The sequence below is a fragment of the Lethenteron reissneri genome, chromosome 3 (assembly GCF_015708825.2).
Source record: "Lethenteron reissneri isolate LAM-NWPU_2019-01 chromosome 3, ASM1570882v1, whole genome shotgun sequence".
Classification (NCBI taxonomy): domain Eukaryota; kingdom Metazoa; phylum Chordata; class Hyperoartia; order Petromyzontiformes; family Petromyzontidae; genus Lethenteron; species Lethenteron reissneri.
Window position 1 is genome coordinate 12,162,797 of NC_083781.1, and position 25,367 is coordinate 12,188,163.

The 25,367-nt window shown below is 45.0% G+C and overlaps 1 protein-coding gene across 5 annotated transcripts; it reads right to left on the reverse strand.

Annotated features, from left to right (window-relative positions):
- Positions 1 to 8,016: 8,016 nt before the first annotated feature.
- On the reverse strand, positions 8,017 to 24,159 carry LUC7L (LUC7 like). 5 transcript variants are annotated; one of them, XM_061558576.1, is made up of 12 exons: positions 23,876 to 24,158; positions 19,317 to 19,387; positions 18,851 to 18,928; positions 18,204 to 18,298; positions 17,365 to 17,463; positions 16,645 to 16,755; positions 15,494 to 15,637; positions 14,674 to 14,850; positions 13,409 to 13,497; positions 13,190 to 13,225; positions 10,979 to 11,198; positions 8,017 to 9,882 (listed from the first exon to the last, which is right to left on the reverse strand). In XM_061558576.1, the coding sequence occupies exons 5-11, from the start codon at positions 17,458 to 17,460 to the stop codon at positions 11,030 to 11,032; spliced, it is 822 nt and encodes a 273-aa protein (XP_061414560.1). In that variant the 5' UTR covers positions 17,461 to 17,463; positions 18,204 to 18,298; positions 18,851 to 18,928; positions 19,317 to 19,387; positions 23,876 to 24,158; the 3' UTR covers positions 8,017 to 9,882; positions 10,979 to 11,029. The 5 variants fall into 5 exon arrangements, with proteins under 5 accessions (XP_061414560.1, XP_061414550.1, XP_061414531.1 ...); XM_061558566.1 differs by lacking the exon at positions 18,851 to 18,928; XM_061558547.1 differs by having other exon boundaries at positions 18,204 to 18,928.
- Between the last annotated feature and the right edge of the window lie 1,208 nt (positions 24,160 to 25,367).

Sequence of the window (25,367 nt, forward strand, 5' to 3'; positions counted from 1 at the left end):
GAGCGAGGCGGCCTCCAGCCACAGCCATTGGCGGCCCGGAGAGCCTCAGCCATTGGGCGACGGCTCCATTTAAACCTCGCAGCCATTACGTAAACACCCCCCTCCCCCCCTTCATCATCACCACCATCAACACCACCACCATCATCATCACCACCCTTCACCATCATCATCACCATCATCATCACCCTCATCATCATCACCTTCATCATCATCATCACCATCAACACCACCCTTCACCATCATCACCATCATCACCACCCTTCATCACCCTCATCATCACCCATCATCACCACCATCATCACCACCCTTCACCATCATCACCTTCATCACCATCATCATCACCATCATCATCATCACCTTCATCATCATCACCATCAACACCACCCTTCACCATCATCACCACTCTTCACCATCATCATCACCACCATCACCATCATCACCACCACCATCACCACCCTTCATCATCATGACCCTCATCATCACCCTTCATCATCATCACCCTCATCATCACCCTTCATCATTACCATCATCATCACCACCATCATCATCACCACCATCATCATCACCACCACCATCACCACCCTTCATCATCATCACCCTCATCATCACCCTTCATCATCATCACCACCACTATAATCATCACCATCATCACCACCCTTCACCATCATCATCACCCTCATCATCACCACCATCATCACCCTTCATCATCACCATCATCACCACCACCATCATCATCATCACCCTCCACCTTCATCACCATCATCATCACCACCCTCCCCCTTCATCATCATCACCCTCCCTCTTCACCATCATCATCATCATCACCCTCCACCTTCATCACCATCATCACCACCCTCCCCCTTCATCATCATCATCACCCTCCCTCTTCACCATCATCATCACCACCCTTCACCATCATCATCACCAACCCCCTCCCCTTCATCATCATCATCACCATCACCACCACCCTCACCCTTTATCATCATCACCCTCTTCACCATCATCATCACCCCCCTTCATCACCATCACCACCCCCCTCCCCTTCATCATCATCACCCTCTTCACCATCATCACCCCCCCCCCTTCATCACCATCATCCCCCTTCATCACCATCATCACCACCACCACCATCATCACCCTCCCCCTTCACCATCATCATCACCACCATCATCATCCCCCTTCACCACCCTCCCCCATCATCACCATCATCACCGTCATCACCCCCCCCCCCTTCATCAACCTCATCACCCTCCCCTTCATCATCATCATCACCATCATCCTCCCCCTTCCCCATCATCATCCTCTATCCCCATTCTCCTCCTCATCATCACCCTTCCCCATCATCATCACCACCATCATCCTCCTTCCCCATCATCACCATCAGTCTCATCACCCTTCCCCATCATCATCCTCCCCCCCTACTCATCATCATCATCCTCCACCCCACCCATCCTCCCCCTTCCCCATCCTCCTTCACTTCCTCCCGCCTTACCCATCCTCCTCCCCCTCATCATCATCATCCTCTCTCTCTCTCACGACCCATCCTCCCCCCCCGCCTTCCGTTCTCTTCCTCTCGATCCAAAACAAAAACAATGGTTGTTACACACTCACACACAGTGTATGTACACACACAGTGTATGTGTATGTCTGTTGAATTTCTTTCGCACCGTATCGTCGCAAAACGAGGACAAACCATGAACGCACCAAGCAGTTGTAAATATCCATTTAAAGCTTTCGTGACTGCAGGGATTCATCTTCTTGGTTCCTTCGGTAAAGTCACGTAGAAGGGAAATATTTTTTAAAATTTTTGTATTTATTTTAGTATGTTTTAGTTTTATTATTTTACTATTTACCTTCTACGTGACTTTATCGAAAGAAACAAGAAGACGGTTGTAAATAAATGAGTTTGTCAACCGAGATGATTTAAAGGAGCCATAGTTCGCGGTGGCTTGTGAATGTTGGAAGCAAGAGCGTTCCAGACGGCCCCAGCTGCAACAACAAACACTGGCGATATATTTGTTCACAATAACAACATTTGCTTTTTACAAAGGATTTGTTTTTATCACAATGGGCCCATTTTCTTCATAGCACGTCTCATATTTACGGTGCTGTGTATTGGTTTTATAACTATATATTTTCGTGAGTAATATATACAATATAATACAAGTTTATCTCACTCCTTACTCCAATATTCGCACGTTATTGATAATGTTTGACGATTTCACTTAAACCACCACCCATGTCTGGTTTGTTGTTAGCTGTTGTGGGCTCAGCAGCCATCACCATCATCAACACACACACAGGCAGCAATAACAAAGGCAGGTTTTGGTAAAAAGCTTTTGTTGGTTCTATAAATAATCTTAACTATGGCGAGGGTAAAGTGTTGTGAGCGAGCATCTATTAAGATGTGGGGGTGGAGGTGATATTTAGGGGTCACTGACATGCAATGTTTACAATTCAAATGAATCACACAGGCACAGCTGTTTTGTATTATACAGAATCGTAATCTTTATTTAGACTGGAGGAATCCGATGAGCTGTGACGATTTTTGTTTCACAGACGACACACACACACGTTACACAAGTCACGTACAGACACACAAGTTACATAGACACATCATATACACAAATTCTAGATTTGAAGCTTTCGTGACTGCAAGGATTCATACTCTTAGGTTTTTTCGGTAAAGTCACGTAGGTAAAAAATAAATTTGAAAATAAATAATACAAATAATATAAAAAATAATAGAAATAAAATATTTATAATTTATTTCTATTATTTATTTATAATAGAAAAATATAGAAAAAAAAATATTTTATTTCTATTATTTATTTATAATAGAAAAATAATAGAAATACAATAATAATTATTTAATTTCTATTGTTTTTTTCTATTACTTTTATTATTTATTTTTTTCCTACGTGACTTTACCATATACACAAAGACAACGAACCCCCCCCCCCCCCCCCCCGTATCGTCTTCACACACTGCTGGGGCAAGTGCTGTTAGCCGGCACTGTGGCACACGAGGGGGTGGGTGACCAACATCACGCCCGGCCGCCTTTGTCTCCCCCAGTAGCGATGTTTACTACACACCGCACCGGGTAACTCATTTGAGGCTGAGTCGACCTAGGAAGGCGCAGGACTGGTTTAGATAATCGTCACCGGTGTTGGCCAGTGACGATTATCATACAAACAGACATATACATACAGAGAACACATGTTCCTGTGCAGTGCTAAACACGTAGACGCACACACACGTACCTACAATAGACACGAATACACACGTATACAAACGTAATTACATATCCATATAATATGTGCACACATATAACGGCCGCCATTTGCCACTAAATAGTGGCAGTGATGTCATTAGAGTGCTTGTGCCAGGCTAGGTGCACTTTGAGGCCACGTGAAGTGCAAAAGGCTCGACGCTGGCAAAAAGGTCACAGGACAGACCGAGGTCTTATGGGTTGACTGATGTGCCAGGCTAGGTGCAGCAGGTCACAGGACAGACCCAGGTGTTATTGATTGTCTGATGTGCCAGGCTAGGTGCAGGAGGTCACGGGACAAACCCAGGTGTTATTGATTGTCTGATGTGCCAGGCTAGGTGCAGGTCACGGGACAAACCCAGGTGTTATTGATTGTCTGATGTGCCAGGCTAGGTGCAGGAGGTCACGGGACAGACCCAGGTGTTATTGATTGTCTGATGTGCCAGGCTAGGTGCAGCAGGTCACGGGACAGACCCAGGTGTTATTGATTGTCTGATGTGCCAGGCTAGGTGCAGGAGGTCACGGGACAAACCCAGGTGTTATTTATTGTCTGATGTGCCAGGCTAGGTGCAGGAGGTCACGGGACAAACCCAGCTGTTATTGATTGTCTGATGTGCCAGGCTAGGTGCAGGAGGTCACGGGACAAACCCAGGTGTTATTGATTGTCTGATGTGCCAGGCTAGGTGCAGGAGGTCACGGGACAGACCCAGGTGTTAGTGATTGTCTGATGTGCCAGGCTAAGTGCAGGAGGTCACGGGACAGACCCAGGTGTTATTGATTGTATGATGTGCCAGGCTAGGTGCAGGAGGTCACGGGACAGACCCAGGTGTCTTGGGTTGACTGATGTGCCAGGCTAGGTGCAGGACGTCACGGCACAGACCCAGGTGTTACAAGATGACTGACAGATTCATCACCTGTGCTCTCTACTGTGCCAACACCAACGCATTCACGCATGCACCAACACGCGTATTCATACAACAACAACAACGTTGCCCCCAACCCCACATCGCCTTATTGAGACTTTTGGGGTGCGAGGGGGTGACCTGAGCGCCTTTGTCTCTCCCCAGTGCTGGTGTGTATTTACACACTGCACAAGGTAACCCGTTGGAGGTCGAGTTGAATTACGGGATACCCAGGACCACAACAAAGACAAAGATCCCCCGTATAGCCTTAACAAACTATTGGGGCAAGTGCTGTTAGCGAACACCTATAACAGCTGACAGGGCACACGAGTGGATGGGTGGCCAGCCGGCCGCCTTTGTCTCCCCCAGTGGCTATGTTTTTACACACCGCACCAGGTACTCATTCGAGGTCGAGTCGACCTAGGGGGTGACCCCAGGACCGGTTCAGATAATCGTCGCCGGTGTTGGTGGCCGTGATCGGGAATCGAACTTGGGTCGCCGGGACAATGCACACAACAACCACCGCCATTCGCCACTAAGTGGCAGTGACGTCACCACGACGCTTGTGCCAGGCCACGTGCACCTTGAGGCCACGTGAAGTGTCGAACGCCCGTTGGCAGGTCACGGGGCAGACCCTGCAGGTGCCACGGGTCGACTGACTGAGATGACTGGCTGATGCACCACCTGTGCCCCCTACTCTGCCAATGCACACACACACAGACACGCATTGACACGCGTTCAAAGGAACACGTTTTTTTGGAAAGTGCAGTTGGCGAGCACCTATTAAGGTCGCCACATCACAACGCTGCCGGTGGCTTAGCGACCACGGGGTTCGCTCGGGCAATTTGAGTCCTTTGAGCGTGACTCGTTGTTTTCAAATGAACAATAAGGAAGCCCCAAGACACACAATGCCACTGCGGCTTGGGTGACATCATTAATTTATTGAGTGGTCAGGCGAGTTTGAGCCAAGATGTGATGGTTCGATCCCCGTCTGCAGGCGTCTATTGTTTATCCTGTGAATGTGATCATCACCATCCACAGTAAAACGAATAGTCCACATTGAACATCATCCAACGTAACAAATAATCCGCAATAATAACAAGCATCATTCACAATCATCCACAATACGGAGCTCATCCGCAATGAACATCGTCCAAAGTAGATAACCATCCACAATGCCAATGATCAGTCATCAACATGCACAATCATCGTTAGCGTGATCAAATATCAACCGCATTACTGATCATTCGTGCTAATCATCCACAATGTCCACAACAATCCACACTCATATCGTCATCATGTGATATCGTCATCATCAAAACAATGTCTCATCCGCAGTGTAAAAAGCAGCTCATTCACAGCTCATTTATTTCGTAATTCTCTTAAGCTCCGACTTCACAGGGGATGGGGGAATTCTAACATGTTGAACAAAAAACCACCACAAATGCAACAGTAATCTAGGTCCGCATTGTAAGTTAAACAGTCGCCGTGTGTGTACGATTTTGCAAGCTTTACTCAACAATCGATAATTCGTCTCCAACGTTTCCCCCGCTTGGTTAAATAAAGGACGCCAATCAATGGAACCCGCGTTGGAGTTCATAACGTTTAATCAGAGCAAACTGCATAGATACGAAGCTCGCTGTTATCATTCAAAACACGTGCTTAAAATAACACACTGAACCTGTATTACTTCCTTGAACGCCTTTGTCTTTAAGCGAGACTCGCAGTAAGCCACGGCGCACGCACGCGGTCATTATAATCGCATTCGTTCAATAGGGGAGGTGGAGTGAACTGCATTTGTATTCTACCGATCATAGCAATGGCCATAATACACAGCAGGACGGCATCTATATTCACAGCTGCGTCCCATATAATACCATACATCATTACAGTATAACGCTTTGCGTGGAGATAGACGCAATGTATTGGGAGAGGGCCCTAGCAATTCACCAACATTGACTCAAGCCTGACTGCTGATGAGACACGGATGCCAAAACCGATACGGAGCTTGGTTGGACTGAAGCGATGCTGTTGAAATGATGCACTCCCAGGAGGATGATGAATTGTGCAAGATACATTTTATTTCAGTGGAGAGGCATATACAATATATGCGGACATATTTCCTGCTAGTAAACTATTCTCGAAATACTGAGATGTTTTCAACTAGGTGAGTGTGTTTTGTATACGTGGGAAGAAACCGGAGAATCGTTGCGCATGCGAGGCGGGGGGAGGGGTGCTTAAATGTTCGTCTCTTACCGTCAGCACAGCAACATAACAAAGCTTGAGTGTGCAGATGAAACCCATGAATGTAAAAGCCTGTCCGTGCTTTGATTCTAATTCTGCTGTAATAGACTGGGTGGGAAGGCCAGTAAACTGATCGACTACAAATTGAATTTTTTTTTATGTGGAGACAAACTTTTGTTTATTTATCGGTTTCATGATATAAAATACCATCCTCCAACAAGGGTCGGGTGGTTGTTCATCTTTGTGGGCGGTCTCGAAGCAGTTGTGGAAATTCTTCATTTCTTCGGCGGGGATGAATGGGCCGGGTGTTTAGAACATAGCCAAGGATTAAAGTCACGTGTGTAGGATCCAAAGTTTGATAACTTACCAAAGAGGTTGCATAACAACACGTTGAATTCACCAACACCACGATGAGCTTCTTTGAAAGCGTCTTATTCGTAAAGTGTGGGCACCCACAAAACCACTGTTCAACGTTTCCATTTGTGTTTTAAATCGCTCCGCCCCATGTTTGTACTTTCGCCAGACAGGTTAAACCGCTCAAGTCGTTTTGCTTCGAGGCAAGTTCCAGCAGGAAATGTTAGTCGACCAAAACAACGCAGATCAAATCAATGATAAAAAAAGCCAAGGCAAAACGAACACCGTGTTCTTTTCAGTTCCTCAATTGTTTGCTTGGTATGGAAACCGCTCCCATCCAACTGCTATTGCGCTCAGTATTTTTTTTGTCTGTTGGGCAATTGTTCGCCTTATCAAACGTGCCACAAATTTAGCAACACTTCCAAAATGGTGATCAACATATACCGACCCACATTTTGAGATCAGGTAATGCAGAGACTAAAGTTTTGTTCACCTAAACGCGAGGTCAGAGGCATTTTAGCAAACCGATATGCGTCACGTTCCACACTCCCACCACAACATTTTATCTTATACTATAGGTACAGGGAGTAAAAGTCCTTGTAATGAGCGGATGGCTTTAAGAAGGCAGGAAGAGGCTTTCATATCCACGAGGCCTTTACTCAGTTGTGGATATAGAACAGCGTAGGTATGTGCCAACTACCAACCAAACCGCATGCGGTCAGTAAGCTTCGCGTTTTCTTTTTGAACTCGCAGGACCCCATTCACAAAGATCCCCCGTATAGCCTTAACTGACTTAGGGCAAGTGCTGTTAGCAAGCACCTATGAAGATGAAGCCCGTCACGGCACACGAGGGGGTGGGTGGCCAGCAGCACGCCCCACCGCCTTTGTCCACCAAGTGGCGATGTTTATACATCGCACCAGGTACTAATTTCAGGCTGAGTCGACCTAGGGGAGGCCTAGAACCAATTCAGATAATCGTCGCTGTTCTTGGCCGTGATCGGAAATCAAACTCGGGTCACCTGAGTTAGTAGCGCAAAGCACTGTTACTAGATTAACACGTTGTGATTTATTTTTATTTCATCACGTCGTGATTTATTTTATATTTTATACCTACGCGACTTTACCAAAAGAACCAAAGAGTATAGATTATCACAGTTGGCTACGCACAGTGCGAAAGACGTTCACCATACATAACATTCGCTCTTGAGCACACACACACATGCATACATTCAATGTTTGCACCACTTTGCTTGGAATTGTGGCCTAACATCTTTATTTGACAAACCCATCACAAACCTGCAACGGTGATATAAGTAGATTAAAAACAATTGTAATGTATTTTCTTGCCAGGGCATCTTGTAAAAGCCCAAATCGCCCTTAAATGCTTCATTTCAATGAGCAATGCGCGCGCCACAAGGCCGGCACGTCCCCATGCAGGCACATTCCTCCAAGATGTTTAACTGTAGGAATTTGCACTTTCCTTTGACTTCTCCAAGATCCAAATTGAAACTATGTGCCAGTTGCACATTCTCAATCCTGTTATCAAGACGCAACAGCCACCTGGCGTTTTACAGCATGAACTCCATGGCGTTTCCATTGTCAAGCCTGGCTATAAACCAAAATTTGATACATGAGCACAAATTAAAACTCTAAAATGTGCATCATTTAACACTGCTTTGTAACAGAAAAAAATACCATAGGCTTAACGTTTGAAGAATGGACCACTGCCTCAAATGTTAAGCATTTTTCTGTTACGAGCTAGCATTAATGGTGAAAGCGATAGTTTTTATTTGTTCGTGCCTCACCTGCAAACAGTCCCGTATTTCATGTTTTGCTTACCCAGGTAAGATCTTAAAAAGACCAGAACTTTAATTTGCGAGTGACCTGGGTAACCATTACATACATTTGTATTTACACTGCGTCTCTGCATTTTAATCGCCCTCTGCGTTAATTCTGAATATGGAAACCCCCCAAGTGGGTTCGAGGGCTGACCAAAAAAAGATGCCATGAGCTGCCAGTGAGGGCCATCATTTGAAGACAGTGACCAGCACCAGAAGGCACTAGCCAACACATGCCTATCAGCCTTTAAGATACCTCACTCATGTTGGTAAAAACCATGGGATGACCAAAACATAAAATGTATTTTTTTTACAACACGTGGTACACTGTTAAATGTACATTAAAAAAACTAAATAGAACAGTATGAAGTGAAACGCAAATTTCACCATAAGTAGTTACAAAAATGAAACTAAACTATCAATATTGGTGGTATTCTCAGCGACAGTCTTTAACATAAAGTTTCATGTACAACGGCTGCACCTAAGACTAGAAAAGCCGCAAATATTTAGCCCATTTACATAACCATGTTCAACAATGCATATGTTTTCTCCTCAAAATAATAAAACAAACTAAAATACATTTCTGCGTTACAATATTGACCAATTGTTTTATTTTCAAAGTCCAATTATCTCGAAAAACAATTTTGTACAGCAGGATCCTTGATTGAGCACACATGATAGCAGTCGAAATGGTACGTCTTGCCAATTTTACAATTCCCAATAGTGTATTGTACCACCACGAATGAGGAGTTGGTGCTCACCCAGTCGCATCTAGAAGCACTTTCGGTTGCAGCAAAATGGGACCATCGTACGGGCTTCGGTAAAAACAGCTGGCATGCGTGGAACCGTGTGCACGCAATTGGAAAGCGACGGTGCACTATTTGAACCCTTGCCGTGCGGGCCCTCGCAAGTCGTTAAAGGAAGAAATAAAACTCAAAATCGTTACACTCAGCGTGCGCCCCCAGTCGTTGCTGTTGGAAACTTAACGCAAAACCAAAAGTGGTGGCGGCTGTGGCCAACGGTCGATCGTTGGGCGTGGTGGTGGCGGGTGCTGAAATGCAGATGGTGGCTAAAAATGCGGCACTTCACTGCAGGAGGCGGGGTGGGCGGGAGCCAGAGGCGAATGATTGGAGAATGTGCCGTGTCATGCTGGATCGGAGGTGGCGGTGGACGTGGGAATGGGGTGGAGATGGGGTCCGGCCACTGAAGCGCGTGTGCTGGGGTTTGAGATGTCTTCACCCGACCGTCATGTCACGTCCCTCAGCGGAACAATCTGTACCAGTGCAAAAAAAAAACGAAGAAAAAACATTCAATGCTTTCAAAGGATTACCACTTCACCGTGTCCCTCCTACCATTAAACACACACTGGGCAGTGTTAATGTCCCCCCTGGTAGTCCCTTAACCCGGAGGTGGAAATTCCACTCTCCTACAACAGGCGGAGATGTCGGTCTACAATGTCGCAATTAAAAGTGTAAATAAAAAAAAAACACTGCTAGATTTTGCAATGTAGATAATTAACTAGGTTGTATATATTCCAGTCTGTCCAATTAGGCGTTTGAAGAATAATTAAAGAGAAAAGAAATGGTACAATTTGTCAGATGCTTTGGCACAGAACTCTGGTCATGTAACTTCAATTAAATTGTATTAAAACATATGGGGAGAGTTCTTCGAGAGCTACAATGATGCAATTCAGCGTGACTTTAAAGTTTTTATTCTCATAAATTAAACTTGTAAGGTTTTTCCAAATATGGGGAGGGGGGGACACAGCTTTGGTACATATCTACAATTCTTTTTTAAGTTACATCTTTCATTGAGATCCGCAGATTATTAACATTTTCTTTTGCTTAACCATTAGTATAGTTACGAACAAAACGACCTTCATTTCAAACCATTTTGTGTGACGTGTAAGAATATGCATGTGCCAAGTCTGCACATGGAAGCTTTGTAGTCGGCAGGTAACGACCCCCCCCCCACCACCAAACCATGATTTGTTTGGCGAATTTTTTTTAATCAGCCATATACAGTGACACGTTAACACATTTTCACACTGAATATTGGCAAAACATCCTTTCTACTGACACACAAATTAGACTCACAGGGTCTGTAATATCCACTTCTTAACGGTTTCTTGCCCCGTTAAAGTGCTGGTGAAATAGCCTATGGGTCAAGACCAGATGTTTGTGTTGTCAGTACCCCCAACGTTGCCAAACTTAAGTGGTCCGAATTACGTTTACAAGTCAATGAAACAGTTAATTCTTACAGGCGTCATTCAACGCACCTACTACGAGCCTCAACAACAACAAAATGTTCTTATCGATTGATCGCCACATCTCCACAGCACACTGAAGCACACTCCTTGCGGCACTTACTCTCTATCTCTGTCTCGCACACACGCAGTCCGGGGTGGGGGCAGCCCGGGGCTACGTGTGGCGGGCGCCGCGCTCCGAGGAGCCGTGCCGCCCGTGCCGACTGCGGGAGCGGCTACGCGAGCGCTGCCTGCGCCGGCGGTCGCCCGAGCGGGAGCGGCGCCGTCTATCGGCCGAGCCCGAGCGCGAGCGCCTCCTGCGTCCTTCCCCCGAGGAGCGCGAGCTATGGGTGGGGGGGAGGGGCACATGGGGGAAAAAGGTGACCCCGTTAGAAAAGTATAAAGTGTTTTTGTACTTCGAGACGATACAACATGCCACTGCCTTCGCGTTTTACACGCACTGAGCAAACACGATAAATCGTCGCATTTCTGACTTGCATCGGTTAACCGCCCAGACCCAGTGCAGTATTGTGGATGGTGAAACTGTCAATTTATATAGATGTTGACATATCGCACCTTTCAACGCATCCGCCTATAACTCATCCCCACAGCGAGTCAGATATGCGACGAACTGTAATATTATGTTGTCACACTCAAGTCGGTCAAATAGTTCGCCATCCAATTTCAGATTAACAACAAGAGACCCGCCGATGTCACACACATAAAAAAATGTGTGATATCTCCTAAGACCATTTTGACAATAACCTCCCTTCTTGACTACTTCCCCTCTATTCCAGGAACCAAGACTTTCAAGTGACTCAGTCAACCCCTGATCAATGGGGGTGGTTTCTGTTTATCTGCCGCTTCCGAGGTCTGTAAATTCCCTTCCCTGGGTTGTCCACACTGCTATCTCTATATTTCCTTAATTCGTGTTCTGGATTTTAAATTCCATGTTCCGATCACCTTTTCTCCCACTGTGTACCGCCACCCTAAAGTCTGTAAAGTACCTTCAGATGCAGTTGTGTTTGTACACTTTACGAATCCAAATTGTATTGCATACAGAATATATTTCGAACCAACAAACCACAAATAAATCCACCATGAAGAAATTAATGTTATTGTTAACAAATCCCACGTTGTTGCCTCGTGATGAGTCCATGGCACCATTTTTTTAAATTGTGTTTTCTTAAGAATATGGTATTCTTGAAATTTGCGGTTATAGTGCAGGTAAGGGCACGGTAACAAGAACCAAGGTAAATATGGGATGCTTCATGCCCGCTTACAATGCAGTTTTTGACTCACTAAAATAAACAAAGCTGTTCTTTTCAGGCAGCGATAACAAAACAAGAGCCAACCGACTTCCCTATCCTTTACACAACCACACACAATGCTTATAGTTAAATGGTGATAAAAATACACGTCTATTTTGGGCAATATACGCCAATTAAAATAAGTGGTAGCTAGTCATTTGCAATTTTTTTAACGCAACCCTGATAGGAAATTGATACTACTTAACAATGTTACCAACGTGACGTTGATGCATTGCTGTGCCGCAATTTCCTTTTAAATTCCTCTTTTCCAAAAATGTTATTGTACCGTTGCAAAGCATCCATTTGGAAGGATAACAGAGCAGTGGATCACCCCCCGTGTTCAAGAATGATCCCCAAACTCTTCCGATATCCGTTCAGGTGATTTCACATCTTTACATTTTCCCACAACTTCTGCTATGATGAAAATGTTAATCGCAAGAGGATCGTACCAAAATTTGCAATTCTTAGGGATGATTATTTTGCCAAATTAAGTGAAAAAATATCATTTAATCGAATGGATTTTGTGAAGTCATTGGCGAATGGATTAAGACCCTTTCGCTAAAAGTGAGAACCCAGTCGTAAGCATGGGAAACTGAAAACTGAACGTGAACCCAAGATCACAGCAATGGCAGATCAATGCTAGACAGTGCGGGAGTTTTAATCTGTTCCTGTACAGACAACTTCCGATACCCTTCTGAAACGGTCCTCCCCCCAGACCAAGCGTAGCCATTTGCTTTTAATTCCCCAGCTTGCACTGACCTCCATCGGCTTAATGAGCCAATTCTCACATTGCACTGCATGTCGCGAATTAGCTGTATTTATACCTATGGCGGTCACATTGCAGGAGCACCACTAGAATTAACAATGGTGGCGCTTTCTCAACGTAGTGTGGGCCACGACTTAAGTCTTTGTTTTTCCACGAATTAAGCTTTAAAATATTGTCCGGCAGAACTGGACAGCCTAAAGTATGCGGCTACCAGATAAGAGAGCTCTTTAGTTTCCGGGTTACGGGTGTGGTAACTTACGCCCTGTACTCGCGGCTCCGAGATCGAGACCTCGACCTGCCCAGAAACACAAAAGCACAAAACCAAGGAGGGTTAAAACGGAGATGATACTAGTGCAGCTGAACAACTTAACAAATACGACAAATTATGTATTTATTTACGACGCATTTGCTTGCGATGGTCACTGGCCCCGTCACACGAGCCAGATTATATTGCGGTGTTGTGGGGCTGCTGCCTCGCCTCCTCCGTGGTCTGTCCTCGCGCTCTCTCTCGTCCAACCTCCTCATACGGTCCTGCTCGATCTTGTCCCTCTTCTCCTCCACAAGTTTCTGCCGATAAAAAAAAGCAAACGGGGCTTAAGAGCTTTACGGCAGGGTCACCTTGACTGCAGGGTTTGCGCTCAATTGTGTGTATATATATACGAGACGACTCGCTTTCGCAAGGAAGACAAAGCATAAAATACAGATGGAAAAAGCTTACGTAGAAAAAGATCGTACATGAAACAGAATAAATTAAATTAAGATGACAAAACATACACAAGTTGCGTGTTAGTTGTCAAAAATATCCATACAACCACCACCAACAATGGAAAAAGCACAATAGTGAGTGTTTAAATTAGTCCCCGACTGCCTATCAACTACCAAATAGCAAAAGACAAGCATGAGGAACTCAAACAATGAGTCATACATGGAGTCCTTGTACCGCTTCTAATTTTAGTGTTACCATAACATATTATTATGCAAACTCCTAAATTAAACCAGTTGAAAACTCACAAAGAAAAATCACATTCCAATTTACTATTTAATCTACACATTGCCTACTCAAGCAGATACAGCTATAGAAACCCATTGTTTTATTGAAAATCACTATTATTAATGGTAAGTTTTTTTTAATCTATAAGCCATATACAGTTACACGTTCACACATTTTCACACCGAATATTGGCAAAAACAGCCTTTCTACTAACACACAAATTAAGACTCACAGGGTCTGTAACATCCACTTCGTAACCATTTCTTGCCCCGTTAAAGTGCTGGTCAAATAGCCTATGGGTCAAGACCAGATATTTGTGTTGTCAGTACACCCAAGGTTGCAAAACTTTAGTGGTTCGAATTATGTTTTCAAGTCAATCAAACTGAATCTGCATGGAATGCTATCGACAATTCATTGTTACTGACAAACCCTGCTGACATTGGTACGAATAAACGTTTGCCACCTCAGGCAGTACCAATTTCTGCTCTGGCTCAAAGACCAAAACAGACCGCAGTATGTATACGAGATTTGGATACCATTTATATGCCACTTTGCAGAAATGGCAAGTCACAACTCACAGTTAAACAGTGTAACAGTTTGAGTCGGAACCATTCATCTTCTCATCACTTCTGGTCATTGAAACGTACGAATAGTTTCTGCTCGTGTGCTACAAGACATTTTCTTCCATATGTAAGCACAACATCAAATGTGAAATGATAACTGTGGGGGGGGGGGGGGGCGTCGCTTCACACCTTGAGCTCCTGGAGTTTTTCCCGGATCTCGATGAAGCCCAAGTGCAGCTTGCCGCCAAAATGGTCGGCGAGGCGCCGGTCGTTGTCGTGCAGGCCCAGGTAGGCGGAGCACACCTCGCACACGCGCAGCTTCTGCTGCTGGAAGCTAGACGCTGGCATCGAGTTGCGGTACTCCTCCTGCGGGCAACAAATAGCGGCGCGGTTATGCAACGATCGACTCTTCCCAGCCATGTTTCAAAAATCTTCCCAGCCACGTTTCAAGAATTTGAGATCGGCAGTCTGATTGTAGATGCGATTATTTTTTCGTCTCATTTTGATGGTGGCATTCATACGGTTTCCCTTTTAACTTCATTATAAGTTGTCTTTGCTCCATGCCTAAATGTGCATATAATTCAAATACAAGATAAATAAGCCATTAAATACAAACTCGCCTATACTATCGACGAGCATAAGAATCAATAGATGAATCCTTTTGTGGTTACATAAATACAAGTGAAGACTGTTGTTGCATTACCGATTTCAAATCTTGGTGGCCATCCAGGATTTATTAAATATGAATACCATGTGTGATCTTACAGGTTAGGCCACGTGTTGAGCACTTTTTCTCTTCACGAGTAGTGCCTAGCAAAAGCTTGAGACAACTGTTAGCTTAACTCAGACGACAATTGGTTGTGAAAACCTACGCACTAAAATTAATCCACAACTGTTGTACTAACGTATAGGACTTGCCGCTTGTGAAAGGAATGTTTGTCATGGCTGTGGTTCCCGTTGGCATACGACTGTGCCAATGCTGGCGAGGAAGTGAGGGGCCTGTCTTTACCTCCGCGTCACGCTTGCGCTGTCGAACTTTCTCAACTTCGTCCATCACGTTCTGGGACTCCTCCACATTGCCTGCAGCGCCCAGGGCTTCGGCCTTGGCAAGCAACTTGCCGATCTCCTCGTTGATGGCATGCACATTCTCAGCCTGCACGGGGGGGGGGGGGATATCACATGGAGCATGAGTTGAGATACTCAGTTTAATTCCCGGTGTCCCCAAGAGAGTAAAAACAATATTCTTTTTCCATGCAATTGTCCCACTCATGTGAGATCCGCTGCCCTTCCAAACCTTCTCCACGCTGCCCTGTCCTGCACTATCTCTCTTCCCACTCCTCGGGCCACTGTGTCCGATTGCACCATATCGCCCCCACCTCTACTTCTGCCTTCCTCTTGTTCTCTTTCCTTCCACTTGCATCACTCGCACTTTCTGATCCACATAATTTTCCTGTTGTCTCTCAACATGGCCGAACCATACCAGCCTTTTCTCTCATCTCCTCGGTGATTTCTACCACCTTGAGTCTTCCTCTCACTTCTTCATTTCTGACCCTATCCTTCCTTGTCAAACCCAACATCCACCACAATATCCTCATCTGTGTGACTACAATAGCTTGGTCCTCCCTCTTTCTTGTGCCCCAGCACCGGCCTCACCACCATCTTGTACACTTTTCCCTTCAACCAAACTGGGACCCTCTTATCGCAAACCACACCAGTCATCTCTCGTCATTTCAACCATCACAATGACTGCACCAAAATGAATGTTCCATTACAAAGGAAAACAGTGGGTGAATGGAAAATGCAACACAAAAAAATGATTTTTTTTTTACAACCTCGTTTTTATAAAATCTTTAAACTCGATTTGGACAGCCTGCGACACAGGATGGTGAATATATACAAACAGAAGGTTTCATATAGGTTGCATATTACTTTAGCAATACAAGAATTAGAACTACATTGTTAATGTCATGGATTTCCAGTTCATGTATGTATGTAGATATTATTTCGCATTTCACGTTTGTTAACTTCTTTGATGCATGTTTCACACGAGTATCTGCGCAGGGAAACGACACCGCTGTATTAAATACTTTACCTGCATTCCGAAAGCCCAACCAGGCGTTGTGTGTATTGTGAGGTTTCTACTTTTTAAGGGGTTCTTACCTTGGCAGACACCTCAGCACTGATCTCTTCCTGGGTCTCTGCCAGGCGCTTTTTGGCCACTTCAGTTCGCCTGTCGCAGTCAGCAATGAACGACTGCAAGTGCTTCATAGCCTTGCAACAGAAACAATTGCACGAGTCATTTCCAGCACTGCAAAATGTCGGCTAGAGACATTTAAGAAACCAATTCAGCATAGCTTGAACACGATTTTCGCCTTGTCATTTCGTATACTTTTAATGCCAATCAAGCAGGATTTTCCTTATGATTGCGTTACGTAGTTGTGAGAATATCAACATACAAGAGGGTGTTTCATTTTCAAATATACAAATATAATGTAGGTGCATCAGCTTATGAGCATTCTGGAGAAATGTGTTCCGGGATCATTTGTTTCAGCAGAAAACTACAGAATGGTTTAACATTTCTGAGTCATGATCGTAGTAAGGTTTGGCATACAGATGCTGCTGGGTTATCTGGTGTAAAAGGCAATAGCCCTCCACAAACACTGTGGACTCATTCAGTACAAAAGAAAAAACTGTGATAATGAACACCCTGTCTTGCTGAATAATAGGAAATAATAAAGATCTGTGTCACCACCAATAGATAAATAACACTTAGGTCCATCAGCCTGTTGGCCTTCTGGACCAATTTTTGTGAGAATAATTATCTTATCAAAATATATTTTCATCACATACACAAAAGCAATGAATGAAATGTATACTTACATCCACTTCGAAGAAGTAGTCTTTCTTCTTTGAAGCTATCTCATAATCAGCACGAAGAGCAAGATCATGCGTCTTTGGGCAGTCTCCCAAATCCATTCTCTGAAATAGAAGCCAAACATTGTTTAATACTTACACAAGACGACAATATTTATATTGGGCAGGAAATATAATCACCGTCTGTATGAGAACAGTGCATTTTAGAACTAACGTCCCACACTTGTAAATATGTCTACAAGTTATCGATATTATTGTCCACCGACAGACAATGCAAATGCCGACTTAAACATATCATCAAATTGCATGACCCTGCTTTGTTGTGCATGTTATGATGCTGCATTGGCTGTGGTGCACAAGCACAATAAACAAAAACCTTAACACTGCCACATCATTTACGTGCTACGAAGGGCCAATACCCAAAATGTGGCCTTACTATAATTGTTTTCCTTTAAGGCAGTGTTATTGATTGTTTTGAGCATTTTTGTTCAGCGTGCTTGAGATGACTCACCCCATATCAACTTGGTGAATTGTCACAATTTGCATTCGTCTGTCGAGTTCATTCTCATTAGCCTTTAGATTCAATTTACATGTAAATTTAACAAATGGTGAATAATCAACTGCTACACATGTGTTGCATGTACCATGATGGTAACAATTAATATTAATCGATCACTTCGTTTAATGCCGACTTGCATATTCCTTCTGAAATATTCCCACTTTTGGTGGGATAATTCCTTTACCCGTGTACGTAGCCAACCCTTTACCAACCTGCTCAATTCTCCCCTTAAGAAAACTCACAGTTGTCTGGGTGCCAGAAGCACCAAGGCAGAGCCTGTACTCACAGTTCCCGCCAGCGTGTCATGGGGGCAGCAGTCAAGGAGATGGCTCTTGCAGACAACATCGTCTGTGAATTTAATGCGCTGTCGACTGACGTCACCTGCAACAATGGGTTTTAAATACGATTCAATTTCTCAGCAACATCTCATACGGAAGCAGCACTTTGCTACATAGCAGGGAGACAGAAAGGCGCAATTTGCATTGCACCATTCATAACGGATGCACTGTCATACATCGCGCACCGTCCTTGTTACAGACGGCAGGGACAAAGCTCTGCTTTTTGATATGTGATCGAGGCAAAATTGTGAGTTGATTGCACTAGGGTATATATGCTATTGCCTTGGGATATAGTTACGTAGAAAAATACATGGACTGTAAAACATTAACAAAGGGAATTCACACCCTTTGACAGCTGTTGTGTAGGCCATAAAAATCCAGCAGAATGACATGTTTAATGTCAATACAAAACAGTAAAAAAACTCATCATGCACATTTTGTATGAAAACATTTCCAAGGCAAAAATGTGTAAATATCAGTGTTCTTAAAATATATTAGGTGTGATGCAAGTTTTTTTTTCAGGGAGGATGCCTCTGAATACATAATGAACACAATGTCAGAGAGGAAAACACAAAGTTAAAGATAGAATACACACTGCGATTGCCGCACACAACACCATTTCACGTCTTCACTATCTGGTCAGCTGCACAAACTTTATACCTCACGCAGAACACTAAAAAGGAAAAACGTTGTCAGCCACAAACCTGTGATACACGTAGTCAGAAGTAGACACAATCCAATAACGGCAAACATTGTACACGATTCAACCAACAACACGTTAGGCATGTCCAGAGTGCTTTACACATATAAAAAAAAAACTTAGCGAAGTTTTAGGCTTTCGAGAGCAAATAAAAATAGTTGCACTCTCTCGAGTTTACGGCTCCTTTCAAGCAACGTATGTTGAAACTGTAAACTCTTTTACCAGGGTGTTTTTTCACAAAAACGGTCACATCGGTGTTTTCATTTTTTTTTACGCTAGAGCGTAAAATTCGACGGAATCACGAAGCACTTTCCACATTTCATAACACAGCTTTAAAATTTATTTTTTTTGCATGACTCACGGCTCGGCGAATGTGACGCTTTTCTGTTTTTTCCTTGCAGACTGAGGTAGGCAGGCAAAGATACACTGAACCTTTGCAAATAAAACAAGGGGGCCACAATTGTTTAATAGGTATACAGAATTTGGCCAACAAATATTAAGCTATGAAACTGCACACTGCCATCAATAGGTTGTCTCGTGAAAAAAAATAAAAGGACGTACACATGTACAGTTTGTCTGCGGAAAGGGTTTAAGCATGCACATCATATCTTGTGGCAGCATTTTATTTGTTTGTTTCCAAACTAGGAATCGACCGATACCCTATTAAACCGGTAAGGTGAGACCTCACTTTAATGCGGATGCAGGTATCGCAAGAGAATGAAATGAAATGTTGTCTTTTTAAACTGCTGAAATGGAATTGGGCCACATAGGTCCGCAAATTCAAAAACCAAATGCAACATTTGACTACCTTATTTGAGCTGGAGAATTTGGCACAAGGTGTTTATAAACTAGATCGGCAAATCGGCTCACACAGGCAGCAGTGCTCAGAAATAACTATGAAAAGAATTGCACCAATGAACCTGCAATGCGAGTAATTTGTTTCAAATTGTGTCACGCATATAGCAAAATGTCAAATTAGGCCTCTTAGGCAAGTGGTTCTCAAGCTGCAGTCCTTGCACTCCCACCCCGGTCCACTTCTGCGGCTTTGAACCACGGAAGCACGCAACGCACCTCACGCATTACACCTCACGGAATTTGAATGCGAGACTTCCTCTCCATCATGACCACCAAAGACCAGTTTTAAAATTCCCTCCCAAAATGATTTTGTGCACCTTAAAGCAACAGGCGAGTTATTCCTATCTCCGTGCAACTTCCAATCCTTAAGGCCATGATCCACTTGGGAAATTTCAGGGCAATCATTGCCGGCAATTACCACCGGCAATAGATGCGTAGCTTTTCCCACCGTAAACGTCTCACTGTCCAAAATTTGAACAATTCCGATGCAAGCAGCACCTAGTGAGCAACGGAGCAGCAACGTCCAATCAGATCTGAGATGGAACACACGTGACCGTCCGACGTCACTTTCTGAAACCCGAAAAAAATAGTGGCATCCAAATATAGCATGCATGGGATAAAGCCTTCTCATTGTTTGCTTGTCTGGTAACTAGTGACTCGTTCTAGGCCTACTCCATCCATAATCATATTGTGACTAGTACTAGGCCTACCACACATCCCTAATCAACAGGTCATTTATAGTCTGTAGACCAATCTTTATTCAACATACACACCCTTCACCGAGGAATGGCATTGATTGGCTGCAGAAAATTCCGTCACTACATTCCGTTGCACATCCAAATTGGCATAGTCGCTCATGGTTAAACCCATAGCCGATGATGATGATTGCCAGAAATTACTGCCCTGAAATTTTCCTTGCAGAGCATGGCCTTAGACTGTCGCAGTTGAATTTCCCATGCCCAACAATCGTACGTCATACTCCAATGACATAACCTGGAGGGCTCATAGCAGAAGCTGCTGAAACTGGAACCCAAAGGTGTCAGATTGCAAGGGAGTTTAACACGTAGGCTTTCGCGACCAATATTATCAACAATAAAGGGTTTTTCTTGGGTTAGATCGTGTAAATATATTATCGTGTAAATATATTATCGTGTAACTCATTATGGAGATTCCAAGGAATTGGGGTGCACATGTCAACTCTTAGGCATTGTCTTTGGATGCACACTGCTGCAAAATGTCCAAGGCCATGACACAATGGTTATGATCATTCACAAGAATTTCCATTGTGCCTATTCAATTGGCAAGAAAATTGGTTAACATGAATAAATTACCCAAAAAAATTTTTGGATGTATAAATTGTTTAAATGAGACAGCATCTCAAAACATAATACATATATGGAAAACATGCAGGGAGGATTTAGTTTTTAGAAGGTGATGAGTAGAGAGTAGAAATACACTGCCCTTTGGGGGATGGTCAGTATATCTGTGTAAACTTCCTGTATGCATTTCAATGTCTCAAACTTTGCACTCACATTTCGTATGTAGCACATGGATTAAAAACGGTCATCATAGTCATCTTTGTGCCACTTGACCATTCTGCTTTTCTCCCTATCCGTTCTAAGACCACTGCCTGGAATGTCGACCTACCATGTCTTCTAACAGATCACGCAACGTAGTTAAGGCGAAGGTCAACATCATTTCGATGTTGGTGCAAGTCCTCTGTCAGCATAACTGCAGCCCATATTCAATACACTATACCACACTACTAACGTGATTGCCACAGATTGAAATATAAAGACCGACAGAGAAACCACGTAACTTGCATTTAAAAAAGGCAGGTGCCATGCTGGGACTAAAGGCATGTACAGTGAGAACCACTAGCCTGAAGGTACGTCCAAGCAACGGATCAGTGACGACTGGTTGCACTGGGTGGGTGAATACCAGTCATGAAGTCAACTATATTGAAAGTCATCGGGGCAACGTCAGCTGAAATGACAATTACACCCGCGATTGCAATTCATTACGATTCACGTAATTGCGATAATTGACCTCAGAGGTCTGGTTCACACACCACCACAGCCGTTTTCCAGTGGCAGCGGGAGGACGTCGTTTGTGCAGTGCCCACAGCACCGAAAGTACTGCGTCGCAGTACAAGATCGCCGCACCTTGAATCCATAACGTTACCATGGTGGGTGGATGCCCTCCCCTAGTCGGTTTGACACTGTATCGGTTGATGCTGCCTTGTCTGAGCGCGCGGCGTTTTGGCAAGAGGTGGGTCGATGGCAGAGGCTTCTTTCTTTGCACGCCCCCCCCCCCCATATTGATATCATTAGATGGCGGGCTATGTGAAAGCAGGAGCTAACATGTACCGCTGAAACCCTTCAGTTATAAAGATCAGCACCAGGAGCAGCAGCAGTGATCCCACAATACCACACCGACAAAGCACGGGAAATAACCTATTGATACTAAAATATTACAGAATACTTTTTTCCATTTTCGGTTTTAGAACGTTAACAGTGGTGGCTCTCGGCTGCTATTACAACATCCACGCACCACGAGATGCACTTGGCTAATTGTGCAAACAATTTAAGGCTCAGCTGATGAGCGTCAAGCTCACGGAGCCGGTCCAAGCTACATGTGCAGTCCACACAACTATCAGCAACATATGGTTCACTGATGTGCTATAGAATTCCTTACATCTTGAAACGAGTAAGAGTATGCTGTGCTGTCACACGACTATGTGACCGGCTATGGGATGGTTGTTGAGTGCCAAGAACATGCAGCCCAGCGTGTTTATTGTATTGAAAAATTACCAACGTTAACAAATCTGGAAAAATACTAGGGATTTGTAAAAAATGTTGCCAATATGTTTTTTTATGTTACGAGTAACAATATCAATGGCTTTATAATTATTTTTACATAGCAAGTGTACTGTGTTAAGGTTTGAGAATTGAATATAATTTTAATGAAGATAAAATCACGCAACGCATACAGAGCTTGTGATGGCTCACCTACATTAAAAAAGCATGACGGTTTGTTAAATTAACCATCGCTACCCAATAATAAGGGTCATCAAAGTAATTTGCAAACTCAATGCTGTGTCGGTCGCGAAGGTTGACTACGTTTCACACCACGCTGGTTGGCAAAGTCGGTCCTAAAATCGGTTCAGATGTCACCCAAGGAGGTTATCCCGTAGCCAGAATCGAGTCCACGATACAATTAGGCGATATAAATTAACTTCCTCAAACCCAACGTTAAGCGCTATACAATGGACAATCAAGGGGCTGAGAGTTTAACAAAAAATTTGGCAAATTAACCACTTGATTATAAAATTGCCCATTATCATTAATTGTTAACGATTGCAATACATTCATAACAGTATTTATTATCTAGTTTACTGACAACAAAGTTGTTGATAGTTTGAAACCCTACGAGATTATAAAGTAATCCATTCTAAATGAACTCTATTACAAAAGGAACTAAAAATATTATACGGACATGACAGATTGTGAACGAGCCAATTTATATATTTTAATTTAACACGTAGAGCCAATTACAACCATCGATTAGCCACCTACATTACAAGGGGGAGCTCAACACAATTTTCTCCACAAGTGTCATTACAAACATACGCACTTTACAATTTAAATCGCTTACAATTACCGCCCCAATTATTTTAAACCCTCAATCCTAACCGCGTTCGCCGTATCGCCAATGTCACAACGGGCCCTCAACTTGCAACGCGCGGGTTTTTTTTTTTTAGTGGCCCACGCAAACTGTCGTAACAAAACAAATGTTAACCACTTCTCGTCAAATCTACACGTTCGATCGACAATTCACACACGAGGCCCTTAACGAACACCTCCCGCCACATCGCAACGATTTAAGAAGCATAAACCCAGCACAGGTGGCGCATTTGAACTGAGGGGCGAGTCAAATTTTGGGGCCTACTCGCAATCGAGTCACTGCCGAACCCCCCCCCCTCAACCCAGTCCGCCCGCCCGGCCTCCCCTCGCCTATCGAGGGAGAAACTTAAGGAAAGTTCTCTCGCTCCGCGGCACTTACCATCCCTCGCCGTGCCCATCAGCTGGTCCAGCATGGCCCGCATTTGCGCCTGCGCCGACATTTCGCACTGCCCCCTTCAAACCCCCGTGAAGCTATCGGATTCGTCCTGAGTGTGTTGTTACGTATTTGATTAAAGAGGCGAGCGAACAACCAAGTTTGTTAAAATGGGAACCAAAGCGAGAGGGGGGGGGTGGTGGAAAAAGGCCGCAGCGATGTGAGCGGCGCCGCCTTTCACCCTCGGATCCCTCTCCCCCTGCGAAGAAAAATGGCGGCGACTACACCCCCCCCTCCTCCTCCCGCCACACGACCCCCACCCTCGCACCCGCGTGACGTCACGGGCCGTACCAACTCCAACGGCGGCCGCCTCGAGAGCGCCGCCAACGCTGTGTACGTCATCTCGAGATGGCGCCACCAACGCGTCGGCCGTGTACGTCATCTGGAGATGGCGCCACCGCGTACGTCATCTGGAGATGGCGCCACCGTGTACGTCATCTAGAGATGGCGCCACCGTGTACGTCATCTGGAGATGGCGCCACCGTGTACGTCATCTGCAGATGGCGCCACCAACGCGTCGGCCGTGTACGTCATCTGGAGATGGCGCCACCGTGTACGTCATCTGGAGATGGCGCCACCGCGTACGTCATCTGGAGATGGCGCCACCGCGTACGTCATCTCGAGATGGCGCCACCGTGTACGTCATCTGGAGATGGCGCCACCGCGTACGTCATCTGGAGATGGCGCCACCGTGTACGTCATCTAGAGATGGCGCTACCGTGTACGTCATCTGGAGATGGCGCCACCGCGTACGTCATCTGGAGATGGCGCCACCGTGTACGTCATCTAGAGATGGCGCCACCGTGTACGTCATCTGGAGATGGCGCCACCGTGTACGTCATCTCGAGATGGCGCCACCGTGTACGTCATCTGGAGATGGCGCCACCGCGTACGTCATCTCGAGATGGCGCCACCGCGTACGTCATCTGGAGATGGCGCCACCGCGTACGTCATCTCGAGATGGCGCCACCGCGTACGTCATCTGGAGATGGCGCCACCGCGTACGTCATCTCGAGATGGCGCCACCGTGTACGTCATCTGGAGATGGCGCCACCGCGTACGTCATCTGGAGATGGCGCCACCGCGTACGTCATCTGGAGATGGCGCCACCGTGTACGTCATCTGGAGATGGCGCCACCGTGGACGTCATCTGGAGATGGCGCCACCGTGTACGTCATCTGGAGATGGCGCCACCGTGTACGTCATCTCGAGATGGCGCCACCGTGTACGTCATCTGGAGATGGCGCCACCGTGTACGTCATCTGGAGATGGCGCCACCACGTACGTCATCTGGAGATGGCGCCACCGTGTACGTCATCTGGAGATGGCGCTACCGTGTTCGTCATCTGGAGATGGCGCCACCGCGTACGTCATCTGGAGATGGCGCCACCGTGTACGTCATCTAGAGATGGCGCCACCGTGTACGTCATCTGGAGAT